The following is a 21,748-nucleotide window of genomic DNA, read 5'->3' as shown; positions in this document are numbered from 1 at the left end:
GTAAACACACAAAATATGGTAACTATAGTTTGGGATTATAGTTCTGAATCTGAAATTGGTTACCTGCAGGTGGAGGACACAAAGGAGCCCCACTGAAGTCAACAGGCACACATGAAGTCTGTCCATGCACAACAAATTGCAGGATTGGGGATCTAAATTTTTGTGTTATTAAAAGAACTGACACAACATTTATACATTTGGTATGTAAATACATTGTGCTATGAAAATTCTGCATTTATACATACATATTAGCACAGTTCCACTATGCTAATTCCTTTGGAATGCAACACTTGGCCAAGCAAATATGAAGTACTGCATTTCAGTGGATTATCTACTCCCCTTCCTACTTTATTAGTATTTTATTAACGCAGGAAAAAAGAGGGAAGGGGAAAAGACTCTACATACAATAAACTCCAATGTACAATCACTTCAGTAAATTAAGAGAATTTCACTGCTACTTTCCTCTTATCCAGTAAAGGAGGAGGCAGACCTTGCTGCTGCTGAAGTCAAGAAGTGAAGAAACAGTGGCATAGTGTAGGAGGTCAAAGGAATGTGGGGAATCCAGTTATGGCTCCCTGCAGCACTATGCTGACTCCTCTTTACTTCTTGGGAAGCCCAGGGAGCAACAATTGTGGAGGCAGCACACTTCACTCCCTGTACAGTGTAAGAGGCACAAGTGTGGCTCTTACAGTGTTTGCATCTTGTAAGCGTCTCACTTGTGGTTTCATGAGATGTTGGCAATGGAGGAGTAATGTTTCTGCTGCAGCATTTGTTTTCTGGTCTTCTGAGGAATGAAGAAGGGTTTACTTCACACCATTACACTTGCAGTGTACTTGTACTGATGAGAAGGGAATTGAAGACTACATCAATCACTAACATAGGCTTGAGGTAAACTGAAGGTCCACTTATATAATCCTCTTGTATATTAAAAAACAAAATATTTCTCTAACTACAGGTTCCACTTTCTAACAACCTAATCCCATTTGGTTAGCTCTACCAAAAGATTTTCAAATACAGAAAGAAATATCATTTTGCATACACTTATGGCTATATTCTCATATTGGTGAAGAGATAGTTTTGCAGGTAACTGTTATTAATCCAGGTGGCAGACTAAGGACCTGATCCTGCAAAGATTTAAGTATGTAAGAAACTTTACTAATAGTAATAGCCAATTGACTAGTATCTTGGTTCTTTGATTAAAGTACCAAGATAATAAAATAAGGAGAGGTAACTAAGTGTAAAAACTAACATTTCCCATCTTCTTTTGCTTGATGATAAACATTTCAGTTGTAATTAAACCTTACTAGTAATCTTGTGTATTTCAATCATTTAATTATTCTGAAAAACACAGTAGCATTACTCACCCCTCTAACACTGCCTAGCTTGCGCTCGACTTCTGCTTTCTCTTTTTTGAGAAGCTCACACATTTCTTTCAAGTCACCTACTTGGTCCTAAAGAATACAAATAATAACCATTTTATTTAAGCTTCACTCAATTAACAGGTGAATTTAAACTTTTTTAAATTACAAAAAATTCCATCTTCCGTTAGTTTACTTTGAAAAACATTAAACAAAACCAAAAAATAAGTTCCTCCTTGCCATATAATTCATCACTTGCTACTAACCACCCAGGTTACAAAACCCATGCCCTCTAAATTTGCCCCCATATTTTATTCTTTAATCGAAACATTAAATAATGTTGGTATGCTGCTGATTTTCCATATTAAGTGCATTGCAAAGATCATAAAAAAAACCCAAACAAAAAAATTATTAGAGAGTATGTGAGTTCTGCATGTTTTCTCATAATCTAAATTCTTAGGGTACAGCACAATCTAGCTTCAACTCATATTTTATAACCTAGGAATAATTAAAAAAAAACAAACAAATACACACACCTTTGTTGATTTTTTCCCAAATTTCCCAGGAAAACTCTACCCTAGTAGGAGAGCTGTCAGTCTGAAATTGGATTGGTTTTTTTGGGCGACAGAGGGTGGGTCAGAAGTTGGGAAAGGGCCAGTTTGAAAACAGGGACTGTAATGGAAGTTGGCTTCAACTACACTATGGAACAGCGACTACACCACTCCATAATTTATAATATAAAGGGACAAATTTAAAAGGGACCTCTTACCCAGGCACATTTAATTATTAATTTTTAAAATTTTCAAACATTTATGTACGATAAACTGCAGGTACATATTTAGGTCCCTACAATGGGCAGGACTCTGCACATGCACAACTCCATTGACTTTCAAGTGCCTCTCTGAGGCTGCAGGGTTCTACCCTTATGGTACTTATTGCAGGACAGGGGCTTTAGAGTCCTCAGCTATAACTAGATATGTTTACTTGAAAGACTAGGCCTTACAGGTGGCTTCTGAAATCTGCCCCCAGTGTATTTGGTTTCCTATATATTTACATCAAATGTATATAGTATGTATGGAATATGTATTAGTACAACAGAGTTCACAGAAGTTTGTTTTTTTTTAAATGTACATTTACATTCTCAATAAGCCTTTAAAATGTGTTATATGCTAAAAAAAAATACCTTTAATCTTGGCAGATCTTTATTAGCCTGCTCTAGCTGGAACCTTAGTTCAACATTTTCAGATGATAATCTCAAATTTTCTTTCTGAAGCTCCTGTTGTCTTTGACACTGATCATCTGATCCTATTCCTGACGTCTTAAGAAAGGGAAAGAGCAGAATAAAATATTATTAAATGTTGAGGTATTAATCCTTACATTAGTTACACTGGATAAAAATCAATAATCTGGGCAATAACATTACATTCCATATTGAAACAAAGTGTTTATACAGCAAGATACCTTCTTATAGAGTTCACCTTTCAGTATTTTTTTACCACATTAAGTTAAAAAAGCAGATAGAGAAAGCTAATGTGGACCTCTGACGCAACTTCTTCCTTTAATTCCTTTATGAACATTTTAAAAATCTGCTTTAATTAAGTGAAGTGAAAGTATAAAACAGTATAAACTTCTGTTCGGCAAAAATAAACACTGATTTTTGAAATCTCAAAATCTACTAAGTGAAAAAATTCCAGGGTTCTAAACAGGGTTACTGTACTTGTGAATAGCATCTATTTTAGAGCCACCTTCTGATACATTTAGTCACACTAATAGCACTTCACACTATAATCAGTCCCCCACTGAAGTCAGATCATTCAGACTCAAGTGTATCTCAACAGGAAAGGGGTATCTGAATCTGGTCCCTAGTAATACCTAGCTTTTATACATCACTTTTCATCTATAGATCTTAATAAAGAAGGCAAGCATTATTATCCATATTTTCACAAAGGGGAAACAGACACGGAGGTGAAGTGATTTGCCCAAGGTCACCCAGAGCATCCGTGGCAGAGCCAGGAATAGAAGCCAGGTCCTCTGAGTACCAGTCCACTGCTGTGACTACTAGACCATACTGCAACTATCCATCTAGGTATTTTGTATCAAATTCATTACCACAGAATCTGAGCACTGAGTAAGATGAACAAATGCAATAATTAATAAAAGATACATGTAATTATTTCTTGTATAGTTTTACAGAGACTCAACTTTGAAACAGCTATAAATTGTCACTAGCCAAGAGGCTTTGTTAGTATAATTTATGTGAAGTTAGTCTCAGAAGAAAAAGAAAAATCCCAAGAACCTTTTCTCTTTTTCAAGAGGATCAAACTGCTTGGATTAAAAAAAAAAAAACCACCCTAAAAAAATCTGAACAAGGAATCAAAAAACTCCACATTTGGCCCACTTCTGCAAATATGTGCAAGAAACTTACTCTCACAAGATTACAACATGAGTAGAGATAAGGCAGTAAAAACTAAGGATGGTCTCTCTTGCAATAAATATAAAATCAAAATAGAAACCTGCAAAAATAAAATAAAGAAACTCTGATAATTCCACAAATAATTAGAATTAAGTATCACCAATAAAAACATGGGGGAATAAAGTAACTGCCTCACTAGTAAAATATATTCTCTCTAATAAATATAAAAGATATTGTCACAACACACACTGCTAAAGAAGCACAAAGCAGGAAGATAATAAAAAAACTAAATACGTATCAGGAAACAAACTATTCTACAATAAATATTTTAGTCTATATAATTTATACATACAAACAATGCAGCTAATAGGGAAGTCAAGGATTAAAGGACTGCTATAGTGCCAAACCTGGGGCATTTCACAAATTCCTGGGGTTTGCTCAGTCCCCTCTGTATCAGGTTGGTGATTTCCACTTGTATCTTCTTCAGTGTGTTTATCCACTCCATTATTAATTTTTAAATTTTCTGGCTCATAACCATTAGGTTGATTAGAAGGCTCCTCTGAATCAGACTGATTGCAGCTCATTGCATCAGCACAAGATTCTGCTCTACTTCCTTCATTGTTATTAGTTGACTGCTTGCATACTTTTTGCTTCCCTTCTTTCTCTCCATCATGTTCTTCATTAACTTCACCCTCTTCAGGGCCTGTTACATTTTCTTGGTCATCACTGATACCCTCGTCATCCGCTTCAGTTTTCAGAGAGCTACTCCTTTTGCCTTTTGATCCTACCCTCGAATTATTTGAATTCTCATGTTTTTCATAATGTTCAGATTCCTGTTCTGGAGTTAATTCAGTAATTGCATCTCCAGCAGCCTGATGGCATTGATCAGTAATGTTTGCACCTTCATCTATTCCATTGCCATCTGTAATACTAATAGTGGGTTGGCGTTTTACTTTGCCCTTACTTGAAGCAGTTTTCTTCCATGGATATTTCAAATGCTTGTATTTACTGACATTGTTAGCAAAAGAGGAATTAATCAATGCAGCTGTGTCACATGCAGCACTCTGTTTGAAGCAGAAGAAAAGAGTAATAAAGCATGAAAAGAAAAGAGGTAGACAGTAAAAGCAATAAGACAGCACACCTATATATAACATCATGTCCACTTGTGGCAGGTTTAATAAGAATCAGATAATTTGACATTAGGAATACAGAGAACCATGTGTGTAAGAGACCGTGTAGCCAAAACCAAGCTCATTATCTCCTCCCCAATTTTCCATGCTGTGGACAACACAGCATCTTCCCAGTCTCTTAGTCTCACAAAGCTGGATAATCGTTGACTCCTTGTCTTCTCCCTACACATTTCGGGTGTTAACAATAGTGCTGTTTCTATTTGCAGAACATTTAAAAGAGCTGGAGCTTCTTCTCTATCCTAAAGACTAAAAATACTCTTGTTTATGCCTGGTCAGTGTGTTACAGACATGCCCAAGCATGCGCTGTCAGGTGCATTACATCTGTGTCCAACCATTTTCTTGATATTACACGGACAGGAGTCTTGTGTGGTCTCTGCCGAAAGCAAAGAACTACCTGACTGTCATGTTTATTACAAGATGTTTGTATGGTAAACAATTTTAGAGTGATATAACCTGTAGGATATTGTGTTCCAAATCTGTTGTGAGTGAAACCTATCACCTGAGGAGTGGGAGTCTGACAGCAGACTCAAGCAATATAAGAAAAATGAACATTCATGGAGACAGCCTATGGTTACTGTCAGGACTAGATGCAGGCTGGAGGTTTGTAAAGACAAATGAACCCCGAGAGAGTTCTGAGAAGAGGGGGCCCTCTTGGTTAAGAGACAACCGCCTACTGTAAAAGAACGGGAGAAATGGCCCTGGTGGTTATCCATTATAGGAGAAAACTGACATCAGGAAGCAGAGGTCTTATGAACGGTGAATCCCAGCTTTATGGGCTGGACAAGACTGAAAGACTGACCATTGGATGTGAAATACCTTATTTAGACAGGAAAGTAACTTGTTAATAAGTACAGACTACAGATTGTGGTTTTTGTTTTTAATTTTACCTGTAAGGAGAGGTTACTCATCTTGTGCAATAGCTGGAATTCTTCAAGACGTGTCCGTAGGGGTGCTCCTCTTCAGGTGCAAACCCAACAGAGGGAGGGCTGCAGCCACTCCGCCCTTTATGCCCTTACAAGGAAGCACAGGGCACGTGTACAGCCCTGGCAGACATTGCTATTAAAAAAAAAAAAATCTGATCTTGCGCATGAGGTGCATGCACACGAACAGTGGGATCCACACTGATACACATTCAAAGAAGAATCATTTATTTCCTACAGCCACAGCCAGCTTTGTATGTTCTTCCATGCTGTGCCCTAAACTGTCCTCCATCTTATTGTGCCAGTTCCCTGTTCTGTTCAAAAGCAAATCCCTCCTAAACAAGCATTTCTGTGAGGCTCCAAACACTAGCCAATGCTAGGTAATAAATAATGAAAGGGGAAAAAAAAACCAAACCCTGCACTAAGCCAAGACCTTCTTCTGAGTCTCCCAGTGTGTCTTGCCTTTATATGTCTTTTAGACTGTAAGACCTTTGAGGTATGGAGTATCTGTCCTCTCTGCTTATAGCACTAAGCACATCTTTCTTCCTTCTAACCACATAATGTTTATGAAAAACAGTAACACATTTTAGTTCTTAGAATTTTTTTTAAAAAATGCTAAACATTATTGCCATAAGGTTAATAAAGGAGAAAAAAGTTAATTTTTTCAGATGCTGTATTGGATGATTGCAACCTGAAACAAAATGGACCAAATACTACAGAATAATAGATGGATGATAAATATGTCTTTGAGTAGGAGATGCATTCAATTTTCAATTTGGGTAATAACAAAGTTGGTTGCTTACCGAAGGTCTTGAAAATGTGTCTCTTGAAAACTGTCTCTCCAATGCATGAAGCTTTTCCTGCAAATATTGATTTTTTAAATGTAACTCTTCTACCACAGAATCTCGTGGGAGAGCTTGTTGTGTTCTGTATCAAAAATAAAGAAGTGAATGTTTGTTATTAATGCAGGAAAGCATCCTTTAATGTAAATCAAGTATGGACTTCTGCTTTCCTAGACTGAAGATTTTACTATCTTGTGTTAGATAAATGTAGCTATACTAAATCAATTTTATTTATATAAACTGAATTAAATAAACACCATAATCCAGGAATTTGGCATAGTATTCAGCCTTAAGAAATCCTAAGAGTCTATTTTCTCTTGATGTTTATGTGAAATTTCTGTTACCAATAATGGTGCATTATGCATATACACTGAAAATGTAACAAGTTTCCAAAACTTGAGAGAAAAAAAAACTAGAGCTAAGGTGTTATAGTTGAACTAACGACAACTGTGTTTTCACTTTTATGCACAGGGAGCCAGCTTCTGTGAATTAATTCCTTGAAGAATAAACCCAAAATGTATTTAAGGGGAAAAATTGTAAGCTTTCCAAATGGGGTCTCTCCTTTTGAAACAACTCTTACCTCATATGAGCAATTTCATTTTGTAAGTCTATATTCCGTTTTCTTAGTTCTTCCAGCTCTTTCTCTGACTCTGACGCCCGCACTCCCACAACATGGTCAACAGTAATACTGCTGGTCTTGAGTTTCTTTTGTAAAGCAATTTTCTCTTTATCAGATCTGCAACATTCAATTTGTTTTTACTAAAATCTTGGTACATTTGTTTACCAATCTGCTTCATCTGAAAGTGAACAGTATTTCATTTGAAAGATTCGAGACCTGCAATCCAATTGCTCATTGAACGTTTCTTGATATAAATGACCTTAAAAATGGACATTTTTCTAGTTTCTCATAAAAGAATATTGAATGAATATTGTACATTTCACAAATCACTTGCAGGTTTTGCTTAAGCATTCATTAATATTTTATATTTATGTAACCCTTTACAAAAACAGAAAGCCTAAGTAAAGCACAGCTAGTGAAAGGAATTTACAAATTTATATAATTCTTGTTATTCTTTTGTTACTTTTAACCTCTTGAATTCTAGGTCAGTGAAAATTTTTCTGTGACTACATTGAAAACATGGTTAAATGAAATAAACACATCTTTTCTGGAGTTTTGCTGAAAAAGTCTTGGTCATCACAATGCTGGAGGTGTCAGAACACTGTAGATTAACACAGCTGCTAATTCTAGCAGTCTGATGAAACTAAACGTAAGAAAAGTCTGTCCTCACCTGCAGCTGGTGCTTCTTTGACTGTGCTAAAAACAAATTATTAATAGGGCTGTCAATTAATCACAGTTAACTCACATGATTAACTCAAAAACATTCATCACAATTAAAAAAATTAATAGTGATTAATCACAGTTTTAATTGCGCTATTAAACAATAGAATAACCACTGAAATTTATTAAATATCTTGGATGTTTTTCTACATTTTCATATATATTGTATTCTGTGTTGTAATTGAAATCAAAGTGTATACTATTTTTATTACAAATATTTTCACTGTAAAAATGATAAAAGAAATAGTATTTTTCATTTCACCTCATACAAGTACTGCAGTGCAATCTCTTTGTTGTGAAAGTGCAACTTACAAATGTAGATTTTTTTTGTTACATAACTGCACTCAAAAACAAAACAATGTAAAACTTCAGGGCCTACAAGTCCACTCAGTCCTACTTCTTATTCCACCAATCACTAAGACAAACATAGGAGATAATGCTGTCCTCTTCTTATTACAATGTCACCAGAAAGTGAGAACAGGCATTTGCATGGCACTGCTGCATCCAGCACTGCAAGGTATTTACGTGCCAGATATGCTAAACATTCCCCCTTCATGCTTCGGCCACCATTCCGGAGGAAATGCTTCCATGCTGATGACACTAGTTAAAAAATTATTGCATTTGTGACTGAACTCCTTGGGGGAGACTTGTATGTTCCCTGCTTTGTTTTACCTGCATTCTGCCATATATTTCATATTATAGCAGTCTCGGATGATGACCCAGCACATGTTGTTTATTTTAAGCACACTTTCACTGCAGATTTCACAAAATGCAAAGAAGTTACCAACGTGAGATTTCTAAAGATAGCTACAGCACTTGACCCAAGGTTTAAGAATCTGAAGTGACTTCCAAAATCTGAGAGGGACAAGGCATGGAGCATGCTTTCAGAAGTCTTAAAAGAGCAACACTCCGATGAGGAAACTACAGAACCCAAACCACCAAAAAAGAAAATCAACCTTCTGCTGGTGGCATCTGACTCAGATAATGAAAATGAACAGGTATCTGTCTGCACTGCTGTCATAAATATAAAGGGAAGGGTAAACACCTTTAAAATCCCTCCTGGCCAGAGGAAAAACCCTTTCACCTGTAAATGGTTAAGAAGCTAGGATAACCTCGCTGGCACCTGACCAAAATGACCAATGAGGAGACAAGATACTTTCAAAGTTGGGGGGGGAGGGGGGGAAACAAAGGTTCTCTCTGTCTGTGTGGTGTTTTTTGTTTAAATGGCTGATAAAATAAGTTGTGCTGAATGGAATGTATATTACTGTTTTTGTGTCTTTTTGTAACTTAAGGTTTTGCCTAGAGGGATTCTCTATGTTTTGAATCTGATTACCCTGTAAAGTATTTACCATCCTGATTTTACAGAGGTGATTCTTTTACTTTTTCTTCAATTAAAAGTAAGGTGTTTACCCTTCCCTTTATATTTATGACAACTGCTTTGGATTGTTATCAAGCAGAACCAGTCACCAGCATGGATACATGTCCCCTGGAATGGCGGTTGAAGCATGAGGGACATATGAATCTTTAGTGCACCTGCCATGTAAATATCTTGCGACGCCGGCTACAACAGTGCCATGAAAATGCCTGTTCTCACTTTCAGGTGACATCGTAAACAAGAAGCGGGCAGCATTATGTCCTGCAAATGTAAACAAACTTGTCTGAGCGATTGACTGAACAAGAACTTGCAAGCTCTAAAATTTTACATTGTTTTATTTTTGAATACAGGTTTTTTTTTTTTTAACATAATTCTACATTTGTAAATTCAAATTTCACGATAAAGAGACTGCACTACAGTACTTGTATTAGGTGAACTAAAGAATACTATTTCTTTTGTTTTTATATAGTGCAAATACTTGTAATCAAAAATAAATACAAAGTGAGCACTGTATACTTCGTATTCCGTATTGTAATTGAAATCAATATATTTGAAAATGTGGAAAACATCCAAAAATATTTAAATAAATGGTATTCTATTAACAGTGTAATTAATTGCGATTAATTTTTTAAATTGCTTGACAGCCCTAATTATTAATAGAGAACTTAGAAACAGTCTTTGAGCAAAACTAATTTAATTAGTAAAATAATGTCAGCTCCTACAGAAAACAGAATACTAGAATAGCTAGAAACATAAAGGCAGCTTGCTGCTTGAAAATAAGCTACCCCTTGTAGTCTCAACAGGAATGTAAATTGTAAATTATGTTTTTTTAATATAATAAAACTGTTACAATATTTTTGTAACCAACAAACCAAGTTTCCTTTATTTTATATTATCAGTTTAGAAATATGTCTAATTAAAATCAACTCACTTGGAATAAAGTTCCTTTAATGTACTGAGCTGTTTTGTTAAAGCGTCCATTTCCTTCTCCTTTTCTTTTAGTTTGTTCCGCATCCCTTCCATTCTGGCTTGCCATTTTTTACCCTCTTCCCACCTAGCTATTTCTTCTCTAGAGCTCTGTAAAACATTCAAAAAGAAGTAACATTTCCTTTTGGTCTAGTTTAACACCACAGAACAAGAAACAAGTTAGACCAGCACTATTTGATTCAAAGTTCCTGTTTCAAAATTTTAAACAAAAATAGATGTTTAAATATAGCAATTATTACGAGGTGATTGGTGCATATACTGCGTGTTATGAAATCTGATGCACAACCTGATACATCTGAATGTTACCAGAGAATCGTTCTGTAAAATTAAACATTCACTTTACAAGGAAGGACTGAAACATTTTTATGAAATCCAAAGTTAGGGATGCTTACACAATATATTCTCCCACTTTGAAACAAGTTAATGGAAGACAGGAGAAAAGATCATGATGTTATTCTGTGCTAATTATAATATCTACAGCAGACCTCTCTTTCCTCCTCCAGCTCACCAAGAGCTCAGACACCCCTGCAGTAACATAGTTGCTGGTCCAGTGGTGATTTTAAACTCTCTTTTTGTCATAGAAAAATGAATTTCTATTTAATAGTCCCAATTCAGTTTTTATAACAGAAAACAAGGTAAGATTTTATGACAAATGGTTATTGAAAAAGCTAAGCTAAAGTTTTTTTTTACAGGTGGCAATGAAGTTTTTTGTCCTGGAGTCCCTCGCCTCCCTTAGGTGATCCTCTCTCCTTTCTTTTCCACATCCACTTTAAACTTTTAGTGTTACCTACAAAAACAAACTAGGATCTGATTCAGAAGAAAACAGGGGAGGTGGGGGTAGATTATTTTTCCTAGCATTTAATAGAATTTAGTATTTTATTTCGGTCATGAGATCCCACCTGGGCAATGTTGAGAGTTGGTGGATAGCTGTCCTAGCACAAAAAAGATCAAAGTGATTACCTGGAGCATGTCTTTTGAAAATCAGTGAACTGAATTCAGTGAATCAGATTTCATAGTGAGAAACAAAATCCTGAAACCTTAACTGTGGAGTCAGGAGTGTAAGTGGTTATTTAGCAACTGAAACAGTGATCCCCTATGATAAAGCCCCTAACCCCTGCAAAATTCAAAGTTATGACCAATGTTCCAATTCTGCGGAAACGTGTGCATGTGATGTGCATATGTCATTGCAGAATTGGCCACCAAGACTGAATCGGAAAGTGATGTTGAATAATATCAAACAGCATAAAATGTCTAGAAAAGTTAGGTATAATTTGCATTAGTTTGGATCAACCACTTCAATTACTTGTTGGAAATTTATTCTTCCACTGATTAATAATCCTCTCACTACAAACATGTATAAGTAATTTCAAGAACTAAAAACAGTCTTTACCATGAGGCTGGCAAAAGAGAAATAATTGTAAGAACTCAAAGTGGTTTTATATCCAAGATTCAGTCTGCAGAACCAATACATAACATACATAAATATCTGCTCTGCATAGGCACACCCTTACTCCTTAAGAAACTCCCACTGAAGTCAATGGGCCACCGCATGGATACAAGGAACTACATACAGACAAAAAACAATGAGGAGTACTTGTTTTTGCTGATACAGACTAACAAGGTTACCACCCTGAAACTTATACACAGACAGTCTCACTGAATTCAATGGAATTCCATTTGAGAGTAGGGATCTAGCTGCATGGACTTAGTTGCAGGACCAGGGTCTAAGTGTATTTGTTATTTTTAATTTCATACATAGATATGTAAAACATTTACAAATACATTAATGCTATGGAAATTAAAATAAAACAAATTTATATATATATATATATACACACACACACACACACACACACTTGTTTTATTTTATATATATATATATATATATACACACACACACACACACACACATCCATAGTACAAGACAAAAATACATCTCAAACACTAGCAATTTATGTACAGTGCCTCAAACTTATCCAATGGGAATTGTAAGCTCTTGCTTAAAATCATCTTGAATATTTAAAATGACACTGAATGCAGTTTGAGAACAAAACATGTATTTTGCTCCAGTCTGCTTTACTAGGTACCAAGACAAGACACTAATCTGCTACCATAACAGCAGAAAACAAACAAGAGACTGAACAAACTCATCCTTCGCCAGTCAGAATCTATCATCTGCAGAGATATCCATTAGGAAATGTATCTTTTTGAAGGGACACCATCCATTTAAAAAAAAAAATCAATTTTTTGTCTCAAAATGCTTTTAAACTGCTATAGTTACAAGCAACACCATAGGCTGCTACCATTGAAAGAAATTGTTTTTCAGTTTCTTTACTTTATGAATTTGACAATACTTTATACGTAGTCAGTCACTGTTATCTTGTACAGTCGAGTCAGTTTCCTAAATTTTTTGTACAGATTTTGTATTCAGCAAGAAGGGAAGGGAAAATATTAATAAAATATAGGAATATGTGATTATAACATCAGGAAAATTGGTAAGGGGAATCAGGAGCAGGTGAAATTTCTGAAGCCACTTCTGATTTGTTGTTTTTCTTAAACTGGGTAGATTTCAAGTTGATGGTGTCCCTTTCAATACCACAAATTAAATGATCCTTTGTCACATACCTTGTCTTCTTTTAAACTTTTCTTTTCTACCTCCTCACTCTTTTCAACTTCACTTTCAAGCTTTTTAATCTTTTTCTGAAGTTCATCAATAAATTTTTGTTCATCAGCTTTGCTCTGAAAAATTATGATTATCTTTACAGCTTAATGATCACCATTTAGATACTTTCCTACTTTTTTCTCCACTGAGATAAATACAGAAACTAAATATTGACTAATTTATTCATTTTAACAGAAGTGCTTCGAACAAATGGTACAATTTAGGTTATAAAGTGTCTCTTTAAAGATTACAACTACTATTTAAGTGTTAGATTGTTACTTTGTATTCTGTCATGAGTAATGGACTCAAAAAAGTGTTTAACTATTGCTGTTTTAAACTTAATAAGGGTTAGGTATTAAATTGCTGTAAATTACTATGACTCTTTCGAAACAGATAAGTTCACACAACTTGGTTTAAAGCAGTGGTTCTCAAAGCTGGTCCGCCGCTTGTTCAGGAAAAGCCCCTGGCGCGCCAGACTGGTTTGTTTACCTGCCGTGTCCGCAGGTTCGGCCGATCACGGCTCCCGCTGGCCACGGTTCACTGCTACAGGCCAATGGGGGCTGTGGCAAGCGGCGTGGGCCAAGGGATGTGCTGGCCACCCTTCCTGCAGCCCCGATTGGCCTGGAGCTGCGAACCGCGGCCAGTGGGAGCCGCGATCGGCTGAACCTGAGGATGTGGCAGGTAAACAAACCGGTCCGGCGCGCCAGGGGCTTTCCCTTAACAAGTGGTAGACCGGCTTTGAGAACCACTGGATTAAAGGACACATACCTGAGAATTTAATAGTATGTGAAATCTCTATTTGCAAATTTAGAAATGAAAAACGAATGGATACTTAGACAGAAAAACTGTTACTTAGAACTATTTTTCTACAGAGTACAGACAATATACAGACTTTTTAAACATTTTAAGACCATGGTCATTTGACAAAAATAAACTAGTACTAGTACTTTCTGCTTAAATTTATGAGAGGAATCCAACTGGAGACCGCTGGGAACTGCATTACCATTAGCAAAAAATTATCTACTACATATAGCTTGTATTGAGAAGAGGAGAATAGAAGAGAGTAAATAAAATGGCACGTCCTAGAAAAACAGTATGTCCATGGAGGGAATACGTAATTGAAGTTGTGGATTGACCAGGGCACGTACAAAAACAAAACAAAGACAAAGGGAAATATTTAAAGCGGACTGCAACTTTGTTAATTTTTAATTAACTGTAACTGGAGGTTGAAGCTAAACCCTCTCAGAAAACCACAAAGCATTTACTTGGGTCTAGTATGGTATTAAATGATTTCATTACCATATAACTAATATCTAGGGTTGGACCTTTTAAGCCTATACACCTCGGTTTTAGCTCACCTTTGAATCTTCTTGACCTCCTACAGTGAGAAGAAAGGAGAGTCCCCTCAGTTTGCAATAACTTAAGGTTTCCCCTTCTTCTTACAGGCTGCGAGTTCTACAAGCCATCTCCTGGGTCTTTCATTCATCTTTACCTCAGGGAGCTGGTCTCTTTCAGCCTCTTACCCACATTTGACATCTGCAACAGAGGATGCCAGCCAATAGCTTGGTGGCACCCCCACTACACTGTCTGGTATCTGCTGCCTCCAATCTCAAAATTCTCCTCACCATGTATTGGTCCCTCTGCTTGATAATCATATTCAGTCTTCCAAAAACATTACAGCCATTAGAGAATATTTGACTGAATCCCTAGATTTTTACACTAATAAAAACTAAGCTCACCTGAATGCTGTTAGTCAGTCTTTTTATACGCTTTTTCAGTTCTTCATTTTCATTTTCCATTTCTTCTTTTTCTCTTAGCCCTTTAGTAATGGCTTTTTGCTTTTTTTGAAGTTCTTGATTTAAATCATCCATCTCATCTAATAAAGAGCGCTCTCTAGTTTTACTTACTTTAAGGGCATCTTTGAATTTTGTAAGTTGCTCATTTAATTCCTCTATATGAATCTATAAAAATAAATTTTAAAAAGTGTTATTCAGGGTTGCCAACTAATTAAAACATATTGAGGTTAAGCAGGTACATTTCCTGGATTCCACAGACATTTCTCAAATCAGTTATTTCATATATTGTCAACTATATTTAAGTCATCTGTAAAGTAAAGTAAAATATGTTTAAATAATCACTTAGAAGATAATTTGTAAATTCCTATAAATCTGTTGATATGTTTAAGTAGCAAAAAGTCAGTCTGAAAAACATTTTTAAGTTTAAATTTAAATAAAACAAAACAAAAATAATTAACTTTTGGGGTGTTTTTTTTTTTAAATGGCAAAACCAAATTTATTTTCTGTGTTAAAAAAAAAAGCTGCCTTAGGTTGAACCTTTATATATCATGTTTAAGCCTGGTGCAAGTGTTCCGTGCGTAAATTCTAAAATTCTGAAGAAAAAATGTAGGCTAAATAGCGGTACTGCATGTACTTATACATTTCATTTGATTATTTGTTTTAATATTTAAAAACAAATGTACACAGTGGGCCAGACCCAACTCCCAAAAAAGTCAACAGAAAGACTGTCATTGACTTCACTGCGAGTTGTGTCAAACCTCATAACATTCCAACATTCATTATTATAATGCTCAAAATGAAATTATAAACATTGTGTTCTCTTTTTAAATAAGAATACAATGTAGAACACAGTATAAAGAGGTTAATTAGTGCTTACCGTGAGCTCCTTTGTTTGTTTGTCAACAATCTGCTGAACATTCATGTATGCCTCTTTTTGTGATGCTACAGAAATAATCTGCTGTTCAGCATTAGCAGTCATTTCTGCTCGGAGCTCCAGAAGTGCTTTACTCAAAGCCTGAAAATATCAACAAATTCGTTTGGTAAGTAAGCAAGTTGCTGAAAATGAATGTTAAAAAATTGCTAAAGGGAATTAAATTTTACTACCTTTTATGTTAAATTACCCATCTGTATTCCATACTAACAGCACAATTCATATCATCTTTTGGTCTGTCTCCATATGATTTACAATGATAAGCCAGATTCACTGGTATGCTCTGACTGCTTTACAATACTCTGGCAACACAAAAATCACTATAAATGCAGCTTAGTTGGCTAGTTAAACTAAGTTTAAGGCTGTTTTGCATCGTCAGAGTAGCACAAAGCAGCTTAAGTATATCAGTGAATCTGGCTCCACAAATTACAGAGAAGTTAAATTCTATACCAAATTTCAGTCATTTTCTGGTCCTTTTTCTACAGCAGGCTACACAGCCCTAATGAATCTCCATAAAAGGGCATCTTTCAGGTATTCTTTGTCCATCTGTTAAACCCAACAGTGGCACTTCTGAAAAAAAGTTGTGGAAATGTTTGCTATACATAATTTTCATAGTTATTTGGTTTTACATCAACTTCTTGTCTTCATGATAGATGCTAAATAATAAAATAATTTTAAAATTACTTACTTTCTGTTGTTTCTCTTTTAAGGCTAACTGGTTCTTCAACCTTTCCACTAGGTTTTTCATTGTAGTTGTTGGCGCTCTATTATTTGCTTCTTTTTGGGCCTCTAATTCAGTTTTTACTTGCAGCAATTCCTTCTCTATCTGAGATAACAGGTTCCTCAATTCATTTGCTTCATCTTTCATTTTTTTCACTTCAGCCACATGCTTTTCTTCAAGCCTAGTACAACGAAGTAATAAATAGCAGTGTCAAGAAGTACTTTATTTAGTAAGCTCAAGGTGGAATAGAAAAGGCTGAAAAATATTACATGTTTTTGATAATTTCAGCTAAGTTTTTCTTATACAATGGCCTACAAAGGCAAAAGCACACACAAATCTGGAAATCACAAAAACCTTCTACAAAGTGTGTCTACATAATCCAATAAAAAAAAAAAATCAACTAAAAGTGAAATTAGAGAATTATTGTGGTTCCACTTCCTGAATTAATACCAAACAGTGATCGAATGCACAGCACCAGTGGGACTACTCACATGAGTAAAGCACGCAAGATTAGATAATTTCCTTTTCTTAAACGTATCATTTGGGCTAAATTTTCATGACTTTCATCTCTGTTGCACAGCAAGCTCAATACGTTGTTTAAGATATACAAGAAAATATTTTTGACAGTTCAAAAAACTATGTTCAGTGCACCAAAAATTCAATTAAAAAGGAAGTGTTCAATAAGGGGACAAATGCAACATTTATAATGGACCACTACATATTCTAAACAACAATTTTCATACGATAGCCTTGATGACAACCCACAAAATAAATATTTTCAAGTTACACTTGTGGAGGGTGGGGTGGGTGCGCTGGGGCTCCCAGCTTCAGTCCCCCGCTGCTCCTGGCTTGGGGGTGTGGGGGAAGAGGTTTGCTGGCTTCAACCCCATACTGCTCCCAGCTGGGGCTGGGGGGCTGCCAGCTTCAGCCCCGGGGCTCCGCAGTCCCCCTGAAAGGGCTCACGGATCCCTGGTTGAGAAGCGCTGGACTAGATGATCTCCTGAGGTCTCTTCCAACTCTAATCTTCTGTGATTCTAATTCAATAAATGGTCTTAATGACACAGGAATAAATTTTAGACTCGTAGCTGATTGGTCTAATCTAATTAATATCTGAATTGTAATAATTGTATATCTAAACACTTACTGAGCCTTGATGTTTTCAAACTCTCTGATTTTTAATAAACTAAGTTGTTTTTGTTTCTCCAAATCAAATGATGTTTTCTTTAATCTGCCTAGAAGTAAAGCAATAGAGTTGTCCTGTTCTGCTATTGTTTGTTCCATCTCAGCCAGACGAATGAAATGTTTGTTGGTGGGAACTGATAAAGAAGGTTTTTTCATTAACTCCTATAAAAACAGAAAAATCATTCATATTAAATATTCTACATCTTATACAGCAAAGTGCTGCAATTATTTCATTATGTTAAATTTGATCCCAAACATAACCAAGCAGCAACATTTACACTATATTTTATAACCAGTGATGTGACTCATCACTGTACTCATATGTTAGCCACACTGAACGTTGGTAAATGGTCTCTGTATCTGAAGAGTAGTTATATAGCTGGTTAAATATAGGTGGTCAGTCTTTGAGACACAGTGTCAAAAGCAAACCTTTAATTAGGATGGAGCTTATTTTATTTACTGTAGGACAGCGGTTCTCAAACTTTAGCAACCCAAGGGCCCCCATTTTGATTTAAAACTTTTCACAGACCCCCAAGCTCCCCACCCTAGGCCCTGCCCCCACCCCACCCCTTCCCCCAATGCCCCACCCCACCTCTTCCCTCCCCCAGCTCCATCCTTGCCCCTCCTCTTCCCTGCCTCTTTCTTTCCCCTCCCCCGAGTGTGCTCCATCCCCGCTCCTCCTTTCCAGAGCCTCCTGCACGTCGCTGAATAGCTGTTCCCCAGCATGCAGGAGCTGCTGGGGGGGGGGGAGGGGAGAGGAGCAGTTGAGGGAGGGAGGGAGGGAGGGGGAGGAGTTGAGTAGTGGGGCCCGCAGATGCCCTGGAATACCCTTGTGGACCCCCAGGGGTCCGTGGACCCCAGCTTCAGAAACGCTGCTGTAGAATATTAAAAAAGGAGAGAGAAAATGGAAGACATCAACCTCCCCATGAGCTCTCTATAGAATAGGACACGTTGAATTATGCACTTATATACACAAGTACCAAATGTGTTGATTGACCCTTATTTCCTCACTCATCTTTCTCAAATTCTTTCAAGTTCATCTTCATACAATAATAGTGTAATGATAGTCTTACTCGTTTATCTTCCTGTTTATACTATCTTGAACTGAAAAACTGCTCCTCTGGTATGGAGGATTAACATCATTTTCAAAATTTACAAAAAACAAAACATACAAACAAATATACAATACTGAACAAAACAATCCCCCATCCCAAACAAACCAACAAACCTACCAAAGCAGTTTGTTTGAATTTATTAAGTGAATTATCAGCTTGCAAATCTAGCTTCTGATGTAGAACCTGGAGGTGGTCTTCATGTTTCTTTGCGATTTCCTCTTGCTCCTATTAGCACAAAATGAACATATTTTCTTATTTCATGTATACATGCATGATACTCCAGAAATCCATGGAACTGCTGTACTTTCCATGCTAATTACTTGACTCTTTGAAATAGAATCTGAGTTGAGGAAATCCCATCACTGGCAAGCAAATATAAGCACTAAGGAGTTAAAGTAATTTCATTATCCTGGCAAATTTTTCTAGGAGAGAAAAAAAAAAGTAACTGCCCAAAACTACATGAATGCAATGTTAAATTAAGCCTCTCAGTATGTTCAGATTTAAGTCATAGTATTACATTTTTCTGGAAGTGTGCAAATACCCAGAAAGAGACAATTTTCCCTTCTTTAATTCTCAAATGGCAAGACAAAGCTTGGAGTTTGTAACATTCTGTACTCTCACTAGTGTTGTGTACATAGGCAGCACATCAATCATAGGACACTCCTTATTCAGTCAGGCAGACCAAGGAGTATTTAACAAATTGATATGGTCATGCAGGAGTCACTGATTGTGGGTCTGACTAAGGAACAAGACTCATGGAATCTCAAGGAAGGCTTTGAGCATGTTTGCCTCTCTGCCTTTTTTTTATACTGTTTTCAATGCTATTATACTCCCCAAAGAATCTATTCCTGCCTTTCCTGATTGTTCTCTCTACCATCTCCTTTAATACTGTCATTCTCTTCACCGTTTCTGGTCTTTTCCCTCCTCTATTTATTCACCTCATTTCCTCATCAAACTGGCATCTTTAACAAACTTTAAATTCATCTTAAATAATTTTTTTTAAGTTCTTATATAGCTAATGAATAAAATGTTTTCATGACTGCAGCCACAGGTCACAATCCTACAATGAGACCTGTGCAACAGTCTACCCATGCCAAGCTTGCTGCATGATCTGGGCCATAATGATCCCCTACAGCACAGAATTCTGTATTTTTTTCAAGGAAAGTGCATGAAAAACAACCAAAATGTAGAATTATACTATTGGTTAATTTCATGCATCTATCACTGCAGACTTTGCTTCCTAGCCCTCCCATATTAAAGAAATTCCAAAGGAGAACAATCAGAAATTTTTTACATAAATAAATTTTTAAATACAAGAGGTTAAGAAAACCTGAACTTTGTGGAATGACAAATTCATAATAAAGGCCCTGTTCTGCTCCTACTGAAGTCAATGGGAATTTTGCCATGCCTTCACTGAAAGAAGGACTGGGCACAAAATTAACTCAAACTCTTAAAAAAAATATATATAATACAAGATAACACAAAAAGTGTATATACCTCTCTAGCTTTTGCAAGGAGATGCTGATACTTCTTCAACACTTCCTCCTTTTGATTTAGTCTTGCTTGCATATTTGTAATGGTTTGGTGGGCAACTTTCAGGGCACAGTGGTATTCTGGATCATCTTCTTTTCGACCTAGCTCAGCTATTATCTTCTCTCTTTCTGCGGTTGCAGGTAATCGAAGCCTTAGTTCATTTATAACTCTGTCCCTTGATAAAACATTTTGTTCTGCTTTCCACAGAGCAGTTTCTTTCTCTTTGAGTTTCTACAACAAAGGAAATTATTACTAATCTTATAGAAATATTATGCTTAAAAAAATGTGTCAGAATATGTCTAAATCGAATTATAAATCAAAAAATGGCTTTGTATTCTATTTTCCCTACTTGGGATTATTAGACACACTACACACCAATACAATTATAATTTGTATATCACTGTGTGGAATTTTCACAGCACAATGTATTTACATACCAAATTTATTAATACAGTGTATATTCATCCAATTACCTCTTCTAATAAGTTGCAAGTTGCCCGAGTTTCTAGGATTGTTCGAACGTGCTCCCTAATTTTCCTCAAAGCTAGCTCAAGCTGCTGTGCAAGGGGCAAACTAGGATCTGGAACCGAACCTGTAGCCTCTTCAAGCTGCACAGAAAAGACAGATATGAACATTATTTCTCTGACAGCTCTAATCAGCACACTTATTAATTTATTTAAAATAAATCAGTATAGGTACCTTTCGAGCAGTACTAAGTATTTCATTTTGCTGACGGTCATATATGTCTAGTTGACGTTCTAACTCTACTTCTCTCTGATCCCACGCCATCTGCCGCTCTTCAAAAAACTATAAAAAAAACTTTGATTAAAGAGATCTACATTGAAATCCTGACCCACTGATGTCAATGAGAACATGAATATTCACTTCAACAGGACAAGGATTTCAGCCCTACTTTAGAGAATTTGAAAGCAATTCCAATGTGCCAGTGACGGCAATACATCTTTACCTGTAACAGCCTGGGAAAACAGACATCTAAATATCATACATCTTGTACATGTAAGTTATGAGTTTTTTAAATGTAACAAAAGAATTTTAAAAATCATTAAATAAAACAGAAAATATATTGTTATTTTTACATCATGTAGAATTTTATACCTTGCTCTGCTGTACAATTTCTTCTTCCAGACTGCTTATTGTACGCTCATATTCAGAAATGATATTATTCAAATATTTCATCTCTTCTTTTTGTTTGACTAACTCTCGATTCACTTTAAGGTCCTGGAGACGAAGTTCTTCCATTTTCATATGCCACTCAATTACCTGATAAATAACAACAGTTCGTACAGTTCATTATCAATATCATCTTAATCAGATAAAAATAGCATTTAGGGAATTTGGATGTCTTTTCCAAAGTGAAACTAAG

The 21,748-nt window shown here is 36.1% G+C and overlaps 1 protein-coding gene across 8 annotated transcripts in view; it reads right to left on the bottom strand.

Moving 5' to 3' along the window:
- The window catches only part of CEP290 (centrosomal protein 290), a 111,424-nt gene that overhangs the window by 9,754 nt on the left and 79,922 nt on the right, over positions 1-21,748 (bottom strand). For 4 of the 8 annotated variants that reach the window (XM_074941925.1, XM_074941926.1, XM_074941928.1 and 1 more), the window contains 16 exons: positions 21,481-21,645; positions 21,064-21,171; positions 20,838-20,972; positions 20,329-20,595; positions 18,949-19,056; positions 17,679-17,878; positions 16,502-16,715; positions 15,760-15,897; positions 14,826-15,047; positions 13,050-13,163; positions 10,369-10,514; positions 7,304-7,459; positions 6,685-6,808; positions 4,179-4,835; positions 2,542-2,676; positions 1,365-1,451 (listed from right to left, as the gene is read on the bottom strand). In XM_074941925.1, coding sequence (XP_074798026.1) covers positions 1,365-1,451; positions 2,542-2,676; positions 4,179-4,835; positions 6,685-6,808; positions 7,304-7,459; positions 10,369-10,514; positions 13,050-13,163; positions 14,826-15,047; positions 15,760-15,897; positions 16,502-16,715; positions 17,679-17,878; positions 18,949-19,056; positions 20,329-20,595; positions 20,838-20,972; positions 21,064-21,171; positions 21,481-21,645 — 2,976 coding nt within the window. Of the gene's footprint in view, positions 1-1,364; positions 1,452-2,541; positions 2,677-4,178; positions 4,836-6,684; positions 6,809-7,303; positions 7,521-10,368; positions 10,515-13,049; positions 13,164-14,825; positions 15,048-15,759; positions 15,898-16,501; positions 16,716-17,678; positions 17,879-18,948; positions 19,057-20,328; positions 20,596-20,837; positions 20,973-21,063; positions 21,172-21,480; positions 21,646-21,748 lie in introns of those variants that run through there. The other 4 variants (XM_074941931.1, XM_074941933.1, XM_074941927.1 and 1 more) reach the window with 3 other exon arrangements.

The sequence above is a fragment of the Natator depressus genome, chromosome 1 (assembly GCF_965152275.1).
Source record: "Natator depressus isolate rNatDep1 chromosome 1, rNatDep2.hap1, whole genome shotgun sequence".
Taxonomy (NCBI): Eukaryota; Metazoa; Chordata; order Testudines; family Cheloniidae; genus Natator; species Natator depressus.
The sequence above is the reverse complement of the archived record's forward strand: the minus strand, read 5'-3'. Positions and strand labels throughout refer to the sequence as shown.